General features: G+C 36.7%; 1 protein-coding gene across 4 annotated transcripts in view; it reads left to right on the top strand.

Moving 5' to 3' along the window:
* The window catches only part of ADAM22 (ADAM metallopeptidase domain 22), a 183,606-nt gene that overhangs the window by 122,009 nt on the left and 42,835 nt on the right, over positions 1–18,762 (top strand). For all 4 annotated transcript variants that reach the window (XM_087945154.1, XM_087945157.1, XM_087945155.1 and 1 more), the window contains exons 10-13: positions 2,952–3,023; positions 4,136–4,302; positions 6,176–6,260; positions 7,555–7,645. In XM_087945154.1, coding sequence (XP_087801280.1) covers positions 2,952–3,023; positions 4,136–4,302; positions 6,176–6,260; positions 7,555–7,645 — 415 coding nt within the window. The remainder of the gene's footprint in view (positions 1–2,951; positions 3,024–4,135; positions 4,303–6,175; positions 6,261–7,554; positions 7,646–18,762) is intronic.

Here is an 18,762-nt window from a genome sequence, read left to right on the forward strand (position 1 = left end):
TAATCAAACTTTATATTTCTTTGTAAGGGTTCCCTGTATGTTTGGCCTATGTATACATTATTATTTTTTCTTATACTGCATACAAGCATAAGATAGCTTTAATAAACCATGGTTCAAAAAGTCATGACTTAGTATTATGGATTCTGTCAAAGAAAAAATATTTAGATATTCCCAAGTTAATTCAGGAAACAGCATAAATAAAACAGATATAGGCAAACTTGTATTTCATGGATTATCAGTAGATCAATTGAAATTAACATAAACATTGTAAACCAACCCCCTATAATACACATTTTCACTTATTGGTTGTTCTTAGATGCATCTTTTTATAAGTCAGAAAGTATTTCTCCCCTCACTCCCCAGTTCCAGATTTTTTAAAAATGGAATTTCCATTACTGTGGAATCATAATTCCTCATTTAGGCTCTAAATAAAAGGGGGAGGGGAATTTCATTTAAACCATTATATCAGGTGCCTTTTAGTAGAAGAAGAGATTATTGATTATTTTCTTGTTTCTTCAAGGAGTAGGAAAGAAAGTAGCCATATTTTATTGGGTGTCACATGAGACTTTTTGATTGTCCTTATGTGTATACAGCTAGATACTTGCGATTGCCAAGCAGAGAAAGGTGTATGTATCTGTGAAAATGATTTTAGTCATTATTGTGAAAAGATGAATTTAATTCTAATTTTAGTTCTGAATCTTCAGTATAGCTATTTATACTGAAATATGAATAAGCAGAGCAGGTTTTAACAGCCATTAAGAAGTGTATATGCAAAGTAGTGAATTTTGCTGTAAACGCTCACTATAACCCTCAAAGCACATGGAAAATAAAGTAACTTATAGTAGTATCTTACATATGTGCATTTGATAATAAACTGGATCCTTATACTACTTGGAGAATCCTGAGTAGGTCTAGAGTTGGGGCTGCTAAGTGTAAAACCAATATTCTGAAGTGGAGGTTCTTAGCAGATAACAACACATATGTTGGCTACTATCAGAAACAGATACCAATAATTACTTATTTTTGGCCAATGACAAAGCCAAAAAGCTGGCTTCATTTTTGCAATCTATAGTTTGATGTAGAGAGGGGAGGAGGAGAAGGAGAAGAGGGAGGAGGAGGAGGAGGAGGAGGAGGAAAAGAAGGAAGAGGAGGAGGAACTGAATTGTGACTAGTGTTGCTAAATTCTGGTTTATTCCTCCTCCCCAGTTTTCCATTTTTTGTCACCATTCTACTGAGTAACTATGCCTCTTTGGAAGACCGAAGATCCTTTAACAAATGCTTTCTTTTAAACTATTGTTGGGTTAATTTAAGTTTGTCAAATTTCCTTCTTGAATACTAATCAGGGTCCTTTTAAAAGATAGAACAAGCAACAATAGCCCAGACCCCATAGCTGAAAGAGGCCCTTCCAAAGGATAATTTAGAGACAATTTGATATAGTGATTAAGATCTAGTGGTGTATGCAGAAGTGGGATTCAACCACTTTGGCCGAACTGGTTGTTAAATTGCTGGCTGGCCCCTCCCCTCCCCTTCCAGGACTCCCCGCGGGCCCCATTTTTTTCTCCCAGAAGGCAGCAGGAAGGCCTACTAGGCTCAAAATTGGGTGTGGGGGTGCCCCCCCCCCGCAGCCCATTTTTGCTTCCAGAGGAGTGCAGGAGGCCAAGTACCTGTCAACCCCTTGGTCACACCCACCATGGCCACGCCCACCCACCCAGTCATTAGAGCAGAGAACCAGTTGTTAAATTATTTGAATCCCACCACTGAGTGTATGCGTGTGTTTTGTGGGTGTGGGTGTGTGATTGGTGAACCATGGTTTATAACACTGTGACATAAGTCTGTGACTTAAATATTTGTTTAAGTTAATCTTGTGTTAGGTTTTGGATCACAGGTACAAAAGACTAGAGGATGCAATGTGTTTGTACAAAGGGCAATGACTCAAGTTAATAGTGCTCTTTTGGCTACCTAAGGTCTAATCCTCATGGAAAATAAAATGCTATAAAAAGCATTAACAATGCAAAATATTACAAAAGCCAAGTGTCTTATTATCCAATTGTATGTTTTCTTTATTCTACTGTATTTTATAATTTGTGGTTGCATTACAATATTATTCTCATGTTCCTTTCACCTTTTCTTTCAGTAATTAATAATATGATATAGAATATATAGATATAACTATGATAGTATCATTGATGCCTAATATGTTTTTCTCAACTTGGAAAATGGAAGAATACTGAAAAAATACTTTTTCAGACCCCATGCAACTTTTATAGCCAAATTCAATCTGATGGTCTAACTTTTTAAACTTTAAGAGAACGTTAGTTTAGCCTGTTCATATCCCACACACATTAAACATGCTACTGATAGCACATATTATTCTACTTTTTAATTTATTGCGGCTTTCTACTGTGATAGATAATTGTTAAGAAAAATTAAAGGTGAAAAATCTGTAGGGACAAAAGCAGTGCAGTTTTGATACCAGAATAAATTAACTCTATACATTAGCATATTCATTACCAGAAATTTAAGTTTGATGTATGCCAAGTTACATACATAAGAAGAGCTTGAATCCTTGTACATTGAGGTTATGAGGTTGATTGTAATAAAGGTATTACTTCTAATTCGTATTTTTTAAAGTGCTGTTGTTATGCACATTTGCATTATCTTGAAGGTACTTCTCTCATTCTATGTGTATAAAAGCTGACCCACAGTATACCGATATTAGATTACCAATTTGTGCTACTGGCAGCTGACCAAACAAAAAAGTCCTTTATTGTCTTTCAGTATTTTTAATTTTTATGGTGCTATGTTGATTAAAAAAATATTTATACTTGAATAAATAACCTGTAAATCCACATATCTGAAGTCATAGTAAAAACTACTCTTTAACTGAAGTTATTCTTGAAATGACATGATGTTTCAGAAAGATATTTGGAATTTGTCTGCTTTTTTCTTAGCTGAAAAAACACCGGTTATCAGTTGGTCACACAAACAGCTTTGCAAAATCGGTAGTGAATATGGCAGATTTAGTAAGTATAATTATCAAGCTCTGTCTATCTATCTAATCTATCTATCTATCTATCTATCTATCTATCTATCTATCTATCTATCTATCTATGCTATTTCTGTGTGTATCTTTATCAGTCTGTCTGTCTGTCTGACTGTCTATCATCTATCTAATTTAGAAACTACTGTCTCACTACTCACTCTATGTCAGAGGTGGGCAAACTTTTTGGCTCAGGGGCCTCATTGACTTTTAAAATTTGACAGACGGGCCACCACCTGGTGTCGAAATGCCTGTCATTACAAGTCAAAATCAAATGAATGCAATCATTCAATCATTCACATCAAATCATTCACATCATTGGCACATTTTGTACCAATCTTCGGCGGGCCGGATTAAAAAGACCAACGGGCCGGATGTGGCCCACGGGCCGTAGTTTGCCCACCCCTGCTCTATGTCATAGAATCGTGTGTGTGAGTTTGTGTATATATAAAGCATGCAGTGTTAATACAGGAATGACAATTTAAGATCAAAGGGGACAAAGAAGTGTTAACCCAACTGTTAGGTGACTATCATTCCTAACAATTATTACTAATTTGATTCTGAATGAAAAACAATTCTATCTAGTTTGATTCTTATACAGCATATGAATGAAAAACAGAAGCAGAATGACAAGTAGAAAATTGCCGCAGTTTTGGTTCTGTTTATGTTTCACCTGGCATTCTATCAAAGCTCCACCTTTCAAAAGAATAACTCTAAAACAGCTTAGCCTTTTCACAATAAAGTTAATATGTTAAACCATGGTTGTCTAAACTTTTGGGGTGCTTGAGCCGCATTGAGTGAAGAGGAATTGTCTTGGGCCACATACAAACTATATAATTAGTTATGAATATAAATTACATAATAATGTTTAAAAAGTTTTCAATCTTGTGGGGCTTCATTACTAACTGTCCAGGGTGATATGTAGCCTCCAGGCCATGGATTGGACACCTCTGTATTAGGCAGTCTGTGACTGTGATTAATGTAAGTATTCTCTACATTGGATTTTTCTTTAGTCACTTTTTGTATACTGCATGTTTTTAACAAAGCAATATTGACACTATTATTTTGTGATCATTCATTTTCCTAATGTGCTAGATTTATAAAGAACAACTGAACACCAGAATAGTCTTGGTTGCCATGGAAACCTGGGGTACTGATAACAAGTTCACCATATCTGAAAACCCACTGGTAACTCTACGTGAATTTATGAAATATAGGAGAGATTTTATCAAAGAGAAAAGTGATGCAGTTCATCTTTTTTCGTACGTAATTTTGTATTGTTTGGTTATTATTGGGGATGAAGGAAACTATTGATAGTGTAATTTGAGACATAGAAATGGTTGTATGTCTTAGTGTTATCTAATTCCTTTGTCATGACCACAAGGACATCAAATGCTTTTATTTAAACATGCTTTATTTTGATATTGAACTGAGTGTGGCTTAAGAAAAAAAAATGAAGTTGACTATTTCCCCATGGCATTGTTAAGGTGAACTACATGTTGTTTAGATATAATGAGCATCCATACTGAGTTGAAAATGAATACAAATATATATATATATATATCAATTTTTCCCTCTTGTCATGATACTGAAATGACCAAAGGGATGTGATGATCTATGGTTTCCATATTGCTAAACTGGAAACCTCCACTTGACCTTTGAGTGAGGTGTGGCACACAAAAATTCAAAAAGTGAGTGGCACAGGGACAAACATGGATAATCAGAAAGAAAGTTAAAATAGTTGCAATTTCAATTTCAGTTTAATTAATATTAAATTTAATGAAACTTATTTATGTGTGATTTTATTTCATGTACAGTACTTAATTTCTACCTTGATTCTGATAGCAGTGTTTGGAGGAGCTATAAAGTTGTATTTCATTTTACTGATATTTTTAGTATCAATCAATAATTTGTATACAAATGTATTGAGAAAGTTATTATAAAGAGCTAAAGAGAGGGGGAATTGAAACATTTCTGTTCTTCTCACAAGTTCCAAACATTTGAATGTCATTCTTGTTTTAAATATGCTTAAACTAAGTACATTGTGTTGGTTGGAAAACCAAATGCAAGGCGGATAGGATTGTATCATTTGCAAAGGGCTGTTTTTAGCATTTTCCATTTTTCTTATTTTTTGTGTAGTAGGTTTCCCCCCCTTAAAACTATATTTTAAGGCTTGTGCTATACTTTGATAATGTCATGTCTGAACATGACAGGAAACTATGTTGCTCATGTTGACATTTCACTGAAAGAGTGGGCTTGGAAGATCATGAAAAATGGAATTTTAGGAGCTCCAGTTACCTCTTCCCCCAGTTTAAACAGAATATTGTCTCCAGTAGTATTCACCTTAAATACTACAGAATGCAAAAGTGATATGGTAAAGTAAGAAACTTTATGAAAATCAGTCTTCGCTATCATCTAGAGCCACCAAGATGTGTGGGGACTGCAGTGCCCAGGCATTATGATCAAGGTTGACTCAGCTTTCCATCCTTCTGAGGTCGGTAAAATGAGGACCCAGATTGTTGGGTGCAATAGGCTGACTCTGTAAACTGCTTAGAGAGAGCTGTAAATCACTAAAAAGTGCTATATAAGTCTAAGTGTTATTGTTACTAGTCTGGAATTCTGAAATGGAAGTTCCAGAAATTTGCAGCCTAATTAGATCCTGAAATATTTTGGCCCGGGGTAACATTGTTAGGACTACAATATTCTTACTTTTTACTTTACAAATGATAACTGGGTTTTTCAATTGTTAGTTTTTAAATTAAGAGAAGATATACTGTCTTTGAAGTGGCTTTGGTTCCCCCCTCCCATTTTCAAATATCTGATTCAATTTGTGCAGATCATTCTAATGGAACTGTAAAATTCTATACAGCAAGCATTATTTTGGCGCAGTTTACAAAATAAACATTATTTCTTGCACACATACACACACCCGAGTAACTCAATGTTTAGGAGTTTTTGGGTGGAGGAGTATTAAATTGCTGAATCTTGCCATCCACACTGAAGCATTGCTTCTTTTCTAGTTATATTTCTTCTATCATAAATACCCTTACATCTTTTTGGTTGAAAATGTATTGTAGTTCCCCAAATGCTATGGATTTTATTAACTATATTGCTTTTTCTGTTTTGTTTTAAAAGGGGGAGCCAGTTTCTCAGTAGCCGTAGCGGGGCAGCCTTTATTGGTGGCATTTGTTCACTGCTGAAAGGTGGTGGTGTAAATGAAGTATGTTGGCATTATTCTACAAACACAAAATGATAATCCCATAATTGTCAAATTATTTCTATTTCTGCTTTTCTTCATACAATGTTTTGTTGTCCATGTTAAGAGATTTCCGTTAAGTTCCTGTTTTCTGTCATGTCCAAAGAAAAGCAGCTAGTGGCCAGGTCTCTCCTTTAAGCATTTGGGATTCCATAAATAGGGGAAATATCAACTGCTCATCTGTAATCTGAAACATTTCATAGAATATGCAACCCGACAGCATAATATTTTAAAATGTATTTTTGAGGGAAAATTATTTTTTACTTCCATTTGCAGAAATGTGTACATTTTATTAGCCAACTGACTGAGGATAAAAGGCTTAAACATTTGCCTATTAAAATGAGCCTGGATAGAATTTTATGTTATTTTTTTAGTTTGATTCAATTTATTTTATTTTACTGGGTAGAGACAACTTTACTCCTGCTGTTTCCATTGCTTTTTGTTAAAGCTTCTTATTCCACCCAAATAGTAGGTATATGGAGGTTTAATTAGCCTTCTAGATTGGAATAGAGAACTTGCCAGAACCAACATGCTGCGGGACAGCTCACCATAGGACAATTCAACAAATACAGAAGTTAAATTAATTTTGATGGAGCTATACCCAATAGTAAAAAAATAAAGTCAATCCAGAAATTCAAGTGTTAACAATAATTTCGATGAAAACGTGATCACCAATAAAAAAGTAACTGAATGGAAAAAAAATACACCATTGAAATGTCACATGGCACATTGCGCTGTGGCGAGTTGGCTGTTTTGAGTTGGCCATGGTAAGTTGTCCTAGATCCTTCTAGCTGGCTTTTTCATATTTTTTCCTTTTATTTTTAAATTGTAAGCTATTCAGAGTTCCTAAGAATTGAGAGCCCTCATAATCAAATAAATATAATAAATAATCAGAATAAAGAGTGACAAAGAGTTATAGTCCCCTCAGTTATAGTTAACTCAGTCACAGAGTTAAAATTAAACCACCTAACCCAAAGAGGTTATTACAAGCATACATGGCATTTAAAAGGAAGCTTATACAACATAATGAATATGTTTGGCTCTGAGCCAAATTATACTTAGCCTTAATATTTCATTTGTCTTAGTTGTTATTGTTTTAAACAGTGCTCTGCAAATTTCTGCTAGTTTATAACTCAACTGCATTTCAAAGCATACTTTGGGGAATAAATGCTCTAGGATTTCCTACAGGTTCAACATTTTTTGCTAATTTAAAATTTCTAAAATGGAAGTGCTTCAAAGACATTGTCTTATTTTTCAGTTTGGAAAGCCAGATTTAATGGCTGTTACATTGGCACAGTCCTTGGCCCACAATCTTGGGATCTTCTCAGACAAAAGAAGGTTGCAGAGTGGTAAGAAATGTTGAGGTTTCAATACAGATTCTTTTTCTGGCAAAGATATTCTCATACTTTTTACTCTAACAGAACCATTGTCAGCTTTTGTAATTAAATATGACTTTTAAAAAAATATTGCTTGCAATGTATGTAGGAATCCAGTTGAATTAACTGAAAAAGAACCTTAAAAATAGGCACAGAATTGAAATTCTGTCCTGCTTGTATCACAGTGTGAGATTTTTTAGTACCTATTAATTCCAATTTGCCTTAAATTGAAAATCTAAAACTGCATAATGTCAGAGTTCCAGAAAAAAACAACTCCAATTAAAAACTCAGAGACAGTCATTTTCTCAAAGTTTCCTTTTATTAGAGTACTTATACTGGCACATCTGAAAAAACCCGAATCTGAGAGTTCCGGGTTTTCCCTTAGTAATTCAAAAGTCAAAACCCAACCCCTGCACCCATCAGTCCATCACATGGTCCAATCACCAACCGTCTCAACTTGAGACATCCCTTCAACCACTCATACTCCAAGTGTAGGAATAACATGACCAGTGGTAGGATTCTTTTTTTTTTTACTACCGGTTCTGTGGGCATGGCTTGGTAGACATGGCAGTGGAAGGATACTGTAAAATCTCCAGTCAGAGGTGGTATTTGCCGGTTCTCTGAACTACTCAAAATTTCCGCTACCGGTTCTCCAGAACTGGTCAGAGCCTGCTGAATACCACCTCTGAACACGACCTTGACTGAAAAGAAGAATGCTATTATGTTTAACTATTAATACACCAAAAATCCTCCCCTCCTACTTTTCCAGATACAGGAATGTGGCGGCGTGGAAGCTTCTGATACTAATATGGCTTCCAAAGCTGACACATACATTTAAACATTAAATATGAATAAAGCATCCCTATATAAGAATGTTAAGAAAAAGTTCCTGGGAAGTTGTTGTTTTTTTAATAAAATTTTTATTTAAGTTTTCACAAAACATACAAATACAAATAAAATCTATTTTTTTGAGAACAGCGTGGCCCTGGGTTATCACTTCTCCATACAGACATAAACTCAATACATATTTATCTTATACATTCTAGTCCATATCTTATAACTATTTTCACAATTTTTTCAATAGCTTTTCCCTTACTTTACTTCCTATAGCCTTATTTTAAATTATCTCATTTTTTTCTTAATTCAATTACATATCTTTTTCTAATTTTTAAAATCTTTCTAATCAATGTTTTTATACTTTCGTCTGTCCTGTTTAGAAATTCATATTATGTTTTCACATAAAACAAATTTTCCCCTGTAATTACTAGACTGGAGTATAACACCTTTGAATCTTTTTTCAAATCTTATTTAAAAATATAAGTTACACCTTTACAGTTATAACATTCATTTTCTAACCTCTATTTTATAACACATACCTATTTTCAATCGAATTCTGCTTGGTGCATTCCCTTAAACATACACACTAAATTCTTAAAAGAAAAAAGTATATATGTATATATATCTGTGTTTATATGTATAACACTAGTAAATGGAATAATTATTCTATTCAAGTACAGCTCTTCCATTAATATTAATAACAATCTTTTGCATTTCTATTTCTTTTAACAAACATTACCTAGTAATATCAGTTGTCTTTCACTTTAATCATCTATATTTCATATTTTACTTATTACTGTCTTTAAATAAAAAACCAAACAATAGTTTTTAACAGTAGTCAATAAAGTTATTATTCTTATTCAAGTTCATCTTGTCAACTGATAAAAATCTTCCATGTTTCTTTTCAGTTTTTTTTAAGCGTTCTTTTTAAATCATTGAGAGCCTTATTCTCTTTACAAACAAATATTCCACTACATATCAATAGAAATTTTTTTCTATCACTTCAATCATCTAACATATTTTCTAACCCTTTTCTATTTCTAATATAACAATGCTATCCATTGCATGCACCCTTGCAGAATCCTCTCCTTAAGTTAAAGTTTAACCATTGTCTCTGTGTCTTTTAAATAGGTTTATACCTTTAATTCTTGTGCGCTTTTGCTGTACCTCTATATCTTGTTTCTGTCCTTTGTAGCTTCTTTTCCTTTCCCTCTTCACTCTCTTCTTCTCCCTCCCCTTTTTATTCCCTTTTCTATCTGATTCTCCCTTCTGCGATCCTCCCTTCTGCTTCTTCCTGATATTATTTTTCAAATTACTTTTCAAATTACTCTTTTTTTTGTTGCTTCAGTGCTTTTAACTCCCTTTCCCCCCCTTTCCCTTTTTTACCCCGCTTAAAATTGTTTGGTCATTAAAGATGGCTTCTTCGTTGTCCCGCCCTTCTTGTTCTTCAAACGTTTCTTGTTGTTTTTCATAGTTCAAGATCTCCATTTCTAAAAATTGAAATACGAAGCCAAAAGATCCTCTTCCATCTTGTGCTTCTTCTTTTTGTTTTTGTTAAGTCTCATTTTTAACTCTTCAAGGAGTGATGCCATTTTAAAAAAGTTTAAACAACACCCAATTGATTTTATTTTATTTCATTAGGATCCTCCATCCAAAGTTCCAGGAATCATCCAATAATCCAAAACTGTTTCTTGCTTCTTTTCTCACTTTCTCTTTCCAGGGGCTTTGTTATCTTGTAACAAAGTTTCAACTACAATGTATCTTTTGCAAGCCTTGTTAAAATTCCACTATCATTTTTTTTTTAAGTTCCAGGTAGTCTCCTCCATTTTCCAGATTCCACCCTCTTTTTTCCTTTTTCCCTCCGCTGCTTGCTTTCTTTTTTTAAAGAAAGTTTTTAAATTATCCAAGAATCTTTATCCCTTTGACACTTTATTTTCAGCTAGAAATAGCCTATTAATGTCAAAGTGGATTAGTATCAATTTCTTATTCGAATCTCTTCTTAATGTTCCAAGTAAGTTAAAACTGTCAATGTTAGAGAAAAAAAAGCCAATTCCGTTTCCTTTCCCTTTCTCTTTCGCAGCTTAAAATCTTTTTTAGGAATAGTATTAGTCTTTAAAATTCAGGTTCCAGGTACCTTAAATAGATTTTCTTTTTTTTTTTTTAAGACAAGTTTTATTAATTTTTAAAACACACAAATTATCATTATTCATTACATGTTTAAACCTTTTTCCCTTGTAAATTTAACAAGTCAGATAAATTATGATTCTGTTTTAAACCATTTCCATATAATATACCAAAACCTCTTATTCAATTTCTCTTTACTTCTCTTTACTCTTATTCAATATCATTATTATTATTTCATCTGTTTCTTTCTGACTTAGTTACCATTATTCTCATTCTATATTTCTACAAGTTTTTACCAATTCTCCCCCCAAAAAAGACATATACACACAACACACAAAACATAAAAAAAATATCTTTTTGGAAAGTAACTTGGACCCAGGTGTCTCTCTCTTCATGGACTTCAATTATATTCATGCTCATCTTACATATCATTACTTATTTTATTTACCATTCTAAGCCTTCTATATTAACTTCTCCACATATTTCACACTTCTTAATTCTACCTTAATTAATCATCTTAGTTTAAATCATTATATTTGTATCTTTTGTCCATTTTTATCATCCCTTTGTCTCATCCCTTATGAAAAAAAAAGAAAATCAGTTTCTCCTGAAATCATTAATCAGAGTATGATGCCTTTCTATCTCCCCCTAAGTTAATCAAATTAATCTTTAAAATAATATCTAATACCCAATCAGATTTTGCTTGGTACATTCTATCTAACTAATACATCCAACACAATTAAGTGCATAATTAGAGAATAAATCCAAATATTAAAAAGAAATACTATAATAAAAATTTTATAATAACATCAATACCATAATTTTATTAAACTCTTTAATTAAAACAATATTCTAAACCCCTCCTATTATTAAGTTTTAAAACCAATCATTTTTAAACATTTTAACATTTTAATCTCTTATCAACTCTTAAACCATTGCAATACTACCATCTCATCTTATGTACCTTGCAAAATCTTTTTTTTTTTAAAAAAAATTATACTTTATCCATTATCCATAAAAAATTCCTTTTTCCATTTAATTTCAAAACGTTGTAGCTTTTCTCCACCTTTTCCCTTTCTTTCTTTTCCCAACAAACCTTTCTACCCCCCCTTCTTCTAGCCTCTGCCTTACGGCTTCCCTTCTCTGTCGTATTTCTTTTCCCCTTTGTTTACAATCATCATATTGGTTTTGCACTTTATTTTTCCCTTTCTTAAATGTTTTTTTAGATCTTAAGTCCTTAAATCCTTTAGTTTTCTTCTTTTCTCTTCTTTTCTTTTCTTTCTCTCTTCTTTTTTTCTGGATCAAATTCTGAGATTCATTAAAGATGGCTCCTTCCTTTCTTTCTTGTTCCTCTGCTGTCTTCATCTGTTGTAATTTTTGTTGATAATTAGTAAGCGCCATTTCTAAGAAAAGGAAAGCTTCTTCCACACCATTTCTTAGTTCCTCAACAGAAAGAGCCATTATAAATCTTTTCTTTTCTTTTCTCCTTCTTTCTTCTTACAACAACCAGAATATTCAAAAGAAAATAAAAAGATAAAACAGTCCCAAAGTTATCAATCAGTCCAAACCAAGGCAGAGTTCTCACTTTCTCCTTCTGGGGTGATATCAATCAAAGAGAAAGAAAGTCCAAATCTGTTTAAAGTCTTGTTACAATATATTCTAGTCTTCAAATCCTTAAGGCATCTGCTCCAACAAATCTTAGCATACAAATATTTTCTTTTTAATCCTCTCTCTTCCCACTCATCGCTTAAAACCAATTTCCACCTAAAAAATAGGTTTCTTAATATCCAGTTATTTATTCCGTAGGAAAAGAGGGAAAGCTATCCTTTCAGCACCTTCAAACAGCCGCTTTTTTCCTCTTCTGGCAGGTATTATTCAGAAAGTCATACTTTTCAGGAATTTTATTAAATATGTCTTAGAGTCCTAGGAGCCAAGAAAAACTTTCTCCTCTCAATCACTTTCTCCACTTCCTCCTGCGCATTCTTACCCGGCTGCCAGCTTCTTTGTGGCGGCCATTACGGACCGCCGCTGCTGCAGTCCTGGGAAAAGGGGTTCTGCCGGCCAGGGAGGGGGTCTGCAGCACCCCAAACCCTTCTCCGGATCCCCTACCTTCAGCTGCCCCTGCAGGGCAGCCTAGCTCGTACCCGGCTGGGTCGGAGCCCCAAAAACGGCTAGCGGCAGGGATCGCGCAGCTTCGCAAATCCCTGCCGCTCGCGAAGCCGACAACCGGAAGTTTCCTTAAATAGATTTTCTATTCAACCCGGTCAGTCAAACTTTCTCCTTTAAACTTCCTCCTGCACAATCTTGTCTGGTCGGGTTCTTCTTTGAGGTGGCCATTTCTGACCACCGCTGCAACCGCCTTTGGGGAAAAAGTTCCTGGGAAGTTTTGAGATAATCTATGGCTTAAGCCATAGCAATGTTAGTTTTCAAATTGACCCTGTGTCATTTATACTTGTTTTGCAAAAACAAAAATAATTTAGAATAATTTCTACTCTATCTTGAAAAATCTGAAAGGATTCATTCAGATTCCTTCAACTTTGTTGAGGTAATTCCCCATTAGGAGAATGAGCGCACACAGGGAGACGTAGTGAGAGTGGTGAAGAATAACACACAACCAGCACACAGATACACTGTATAGTAAAATGTAGGTTTTTACTTCCAATAAACGTTTAAGCAAAGTTCAACAAACAGTCTAAGTCATTCACGGTTAAAGCAGTCAGTTTTCAGTCCAGGAATAATCCAATAACAAAGTCCAGTATCAAAAACAGTTTAGTAACAGACTTACATCAAATCCAAGAATAACGATGATCAGTGACAGTCAATAGGGAAATACAGGAACGGCAACACTCTCCAGAACAGGACAACCCAGGTTTCTAGCTCCATCTTATAACCGTTTGAGAAACCACACCCAATTACAATTTTAGCATTCCCTTAAAGAGACAGTATTAAAATGTCTATCCTGGTTTATATATTTTTCAACCCAACTGTTAGGTGACTTACATTCCTAACATTCTCCCCTTTGGATAAGGACAGTATATACAACCTTACATTCTAAGTCCATAATCCTCACAGCAAGCCTTATGCTTTACCTTGGGCTTTTGTAAAATGATCTGCGATGTTACCGTGTTTCTCCAACAATACGGCCTCCACCAATAGGAAGCCCCAGCATGATTTATTGGCATAAAATCAAATTAACCCCCTCCCCCCAAATTAAGGCCCTTTTTAAACATGCAAAATGGGGGGGGAATGGCGGTGGGGGGCTTGCCGTTAGGAAGTACTTTGTTGCATGCCTGGATATGGTGCTGCCTGCTTTGGTGGGGCACTTCATATCGGGAGACTCAGTGCTTGCGCTTTGCTTGGATGAGCAAATTGGAACATTTCGGGCGCCTCCGCCTCCTCGCCCATCGCAGGTGGCAGCGGCGGCGGCAAGCGCCGGCGCTTCGCTGAGGGAAAAAGAAGACAGCGCAGCCGCCTTGCTTGCTTGCCCGCCCCAGCCGGCCTCAGGAGCGGCGGCGGTGGCAGCAGGCATGCACGCTCCTGCCGGCGAAGGGAGGGAGGCGAGGAAAGAGAAGGGCGCGGCAGTGGCAGCTGTCACAGTATCGTCTCATAGCGGGGCAAGGCTGGCAAGCTGAGGTGGCCGCACCAGAGAGCGTCACTGCCGACCCCGTCGTGAGGATAAAGGAGCGGGATAGAGATTCAGTCAGACATCAGCCTTGGCTAGATAAAAGAGCCAACCTCTCGGAGCACGCCGGCTCTCTCTCTCTCTCTGTGTGTGTGTGTGTGTGTATGAAAGAGCTCGCCTCGCTCGGAGTGTTTGGCGAAGCACGCGAGTTTCGCAGTCGGAGAGGGAGGCGGCGGTGAAAAGGACGTGGCGGCAACAGGATGCTGCAATTGGGCAAGGTCAGGACCTTGCATTGAAGCAGCCCGGGGGGGGGGGCACACAGCCACCTCCCTCCAGCCCACCTTGAGGATTTGCCTTTTGTTGTTGGTATACTTGGCTTCAGGCGCTCCTGTTGCCGCCTTCCCTTTGCCTTCAAAAGCAAAGAGAATTATTTTAAAAACCTCCGCTCATCTCACCAGGGCCACGCCGGAGCCGTGTGGGCTGGGCAGAGCCAGGAAACACCCGCGGCTCACTTTCCCGGCTTTGCCCAGCCAGCACGGCTCGGCGCGGCCCTGGTGGGATGAGCGGAGGTTTTTAAATAATTCGCTTTGCCTTCGAAGGCAAAGGGAAGGCGGCGACAGAGCGCCTGAAGCTCAAGTGTCTCCTCAGGGCTCCGGTTGTAGGGAGGAGCCCTGACTGGCCGCACGTGGCTGTGCCAAACGCTGCGGCGTTGCTCTGCGCCGCGGCAGCAAGGGAGAAGGAAAAGCAATGGTGGCGGAAGGTCTCCGAGCGGTCGCTGCCCGCCCACCCGAGGATGCATGGGGGGGTAATTAAGTCACCCCGAAAAGACAGCCTAGCCGTTTTTCGGGGTCAAAAAAAATAAGGCCCGGCCTTATTATGTGAGAAACACGGTATTTTCTGACATACAGTATTCCAGCTTAATCATCTTACTTTACACACATTGTCTCACATTTAAATATCTTAAATCTGATTGTTTTGATCTTGTCTTTACAGCAAGATTGGAAGCCATCTGTATTGCTGATTGGTTATCTTCATAAAGAACAATAGAATCTGTTACATCGATTCCCATATCAATCAATAGTTGTTTATAATAAACTAAATCTGTACATAATAAAGACAAACATGAGAATTCAGCCTCCATTGTTGATAAGCTTTGATGTTTCTGTCGAATAGACCTCCATCCAATCAACACATTTCCATTGTTGATAAGCTTCGATGTTTCTGTTGAATAGACCTCCATCCAATCAACACATTTCCTAATAATACTACAGTACCTGACGTAGATTTACGTGTATTTATGTCTGTAGCAAAACTTGCATCAGCATATGCAGTTAAATTCATTTCATCTTTTGTCTCCAAATACAATGCATAAGGCATTGTTTGTTTCAGATATCTTAACACATGCTTAGCAGCTTGCCAATGACTTTCAGTTGGCTCAGCGTTAAATCTTGCTAATTGGTTAACACTGTATGCTATATCTGGCCTTGACCAATTACTGAGATAAGATAAACTACCAATCAAGGACTGATAAATGTTCTTATCAAAAACAGGACTTTGAACATCACTATGGCTAAACTCCTGGGTCATCGGTGTTTTTGCCGGTTTACAAAGTTCCATTTTAAAATTCTTTAGTAATTGGTTAATTTCATCTGCCTGTGAGATTTTGTAGCCTCCCCTCGTTCTATCTATCTTTAAACCAAGATATTGTCCAATTTCACCTAACTATTTTATTTTAAATTTCTTCTCCAACAGTGATATTATTTCAGTAGCCTCTTGTTCAGTTCTGGCGATTAATGCTATGTCATCAGTGAACAACAGCAACAATGACACTACACTACCACTTTCCTTCCCAAACAAACATGGATCAGCCATGCCAGCTACAAAACCTATCCTAGTCAATTCCTCAACTACACGCTGGCTCCATTCATATCCCGATTGCCTCAAGCCATAAAGACTCCTTCTCAATCTCCAGCAATCAGTTGTATTATCATTTTTGATACCTAAAGGTTTCTCCAAATATATAGTGTGTTGCAACGGTGCATGCAGATATGCCGTCTCTACATCTAAATGATTTGTAATGTATGTCTCTTTAGCTGCCCACACTAATGCTGCTGATAATGTAGTAGCCTTCAGACTAGGCGCATACACCTCATTGTAGTCGTTTGCTGTCTGATTGAACCCTTGTGCTACTAACCTGGCTTTATGAGTAACAGTCCCATCCATAGTAGTCTTTAGTTTATAAATCCATTTACACCCTATGGCATGTTTACCAGATGGTAACTTAACATTTTCGTATACCTCCAACCTTTGTAAGGATTTCAGTTCCTTATCTATTGCTTCCTGCCAAGCAGCCTGATCCTTAGCAGGATATAGTTTTAGTTCATTATAGTTACCAGGAACTGTATTCACTTGGCATACAAGACTAGCCTGATATCTATCAGGTAGTCGTGTTATTTGGGTTGAAGGTCTCGGTAATACAGGGCTTACTGGTGGACTCACCTGTTCCACCTGCTCCTGTTCTCCTAGCTCCTCCTGTGCCTGTTCTACTTCCTCCTGTGCCTGTTCTTCCTTTTTAATGGCTATTCTTGGTTTACTTATTTCATCTTTAGGGACTACTTTGGTGTCAATAATAACATCATTGCTGGATTCCTGTTCCAATTTATCCCACCCAACGTGCTCAAGAAATTTAGCACTAGCACTACAGTAAACATGAGTTGTGCCTGGATCCCAAAATCTAAATGACCTATGGTTGGCTTCATAACCTACAAAAAATAATTTCTTAGCTCTATGTTGTCCTTTCAATCTTGTGAGGGAATGCACCCATGCTGGAGCTCCAAATGTGTGTAGATAACGTAAATTTGGTTTTCTGCCATGCCAACAAGTGAATGGCAATTCTTCAGTTGTTGTGTTAACTACATTGTTTAACATATGATTGCTATACATTATGGCTTCACCCCACAGTGCTTCAGGCAAACCTGAATCAGATAACATAGTGCAAGCTATGGCTTGTAATGTTTGCCCTCTTCGTTCTATGAACGAGTTGTGTTGTGATCTGTAAGGTGCAGAACGTTTAAGCTCGACACCAGCCAATTTTAGCATTGTTTGGAATCTATTGTTAACAAACTCAGTCCCGTTATCAGTAACTAAAGTAATTACTTTACTCCTCATTTTTCTCTCTGAAAACCTTAGCCAATTAAATAAATGTTGGAATGTTTCTGTTTTGTTTTTCACGAGATAGCAGAAACCGTACTATGAGTAATGGTCCATTATATTCAAAACATAGCAGGCACCTTCCAAACTGGGTTTCTTAGGACAGCAAACACAACCTCTAAAGGTTCTTTGGTCTTAAACCCATTCAGTCTGTTTGCTGTAATAATTTACCCTCTTTCTCTATAATACAGTTATCTCCCCTAAAGGTTACTACATAACCAAGATTAACTAAAGCCCTTATTGATAACAAATTAAATTTCAGTTTAGATACATATAGTTAAATGCTCATTTACACAAGAACAATATGCAGTACCTTCACCAGATGCTTTCATCTTCCATCCATTTGCCAATGATACATGTTCCTTACTTGTAGACATCTTTATAAACCTCTCTCTATTTCTAGTAATGCACTGCGATGCTCCACTATCAACAACCCACAAATCATGGTTTATAGTTGAATTGGTAGACATAGCTAAACTAACATTCTTCTTAACCTTCTGGTGATTACCAATATTCTGTTGTTTTCTCTTCTTACAGAATCTAGCTATATGTCCCTTAGCCCCACAAGAAAAACATTTCCTAACAGTATAGGCAGTTGAAAACAAATCCTCTTCTTGTGGTTGTTCCTTCCTCGGTTGGTCCCTATCCAGCCGTCTTCCTGCCTCTTCTAACAACCTTCCGGTTATGTCAGTCAATGTCAGTTTATCTCTGGGCAGGACTTCCAGTGAAGATATGTAATCATCATAACTTTCATCCAATGAGGAAAGAATGATGTAAACTTGATGCAGCTCTGAAAATATCAGTTCCTTTTCATGTAGCTCTTGAAAAGTTCTTTTCATGAAGTTCAAATGAGTTAACATATCTCCACCTTTCAGAAGACGTGCTCTAAACAGTTTAAGTGTAAGATGTATGTGTGCACCTACACTTTCATGAACATAAATCCTCTTCAAATTCTCCCAACACTTAGCAGCAGACTCTTCTCCACGAATATGGACAAGCTGCTGGTCACTCAGTGTTAATCCAATTATACAAAGAGCTCGTTCGTTGTTTCATTTAAAGTCAACTAACTTCTTGGCATCGTCTTCATCATCTGGATCCCAAGCATTTATATCCGGTGGATCTTGAACTACAGTCCATAATCCTCTACGCAGAAGTAGACTGCACTTCATAGACCAGGAAACATAGTTTGTTCCATCCAACTGGGTTATCAGTGATAGACTTGTTGAAGTGTCTTGTGCCATCTTTACCAGGACAGGAAACCACAATTAGACAGTAAACAGCTGTCTCAGTTATCTGA

Source organism: Notechis scutatus, chromosome Z (assembly GCF_049901735.1).
Source record: "Notechis scutatus isolate UNSWTSFEM ecotype Mainland chromosome Z, rNotScu1.2, whole genome shotgun sequence".
NCBI classification, from domain to species: domain Eukaryota; kingdom Metazoa; phylum Chordata; class Lepidosauria; order Squamata; family Elapidae; genus Notechis; species Notechis scutatus.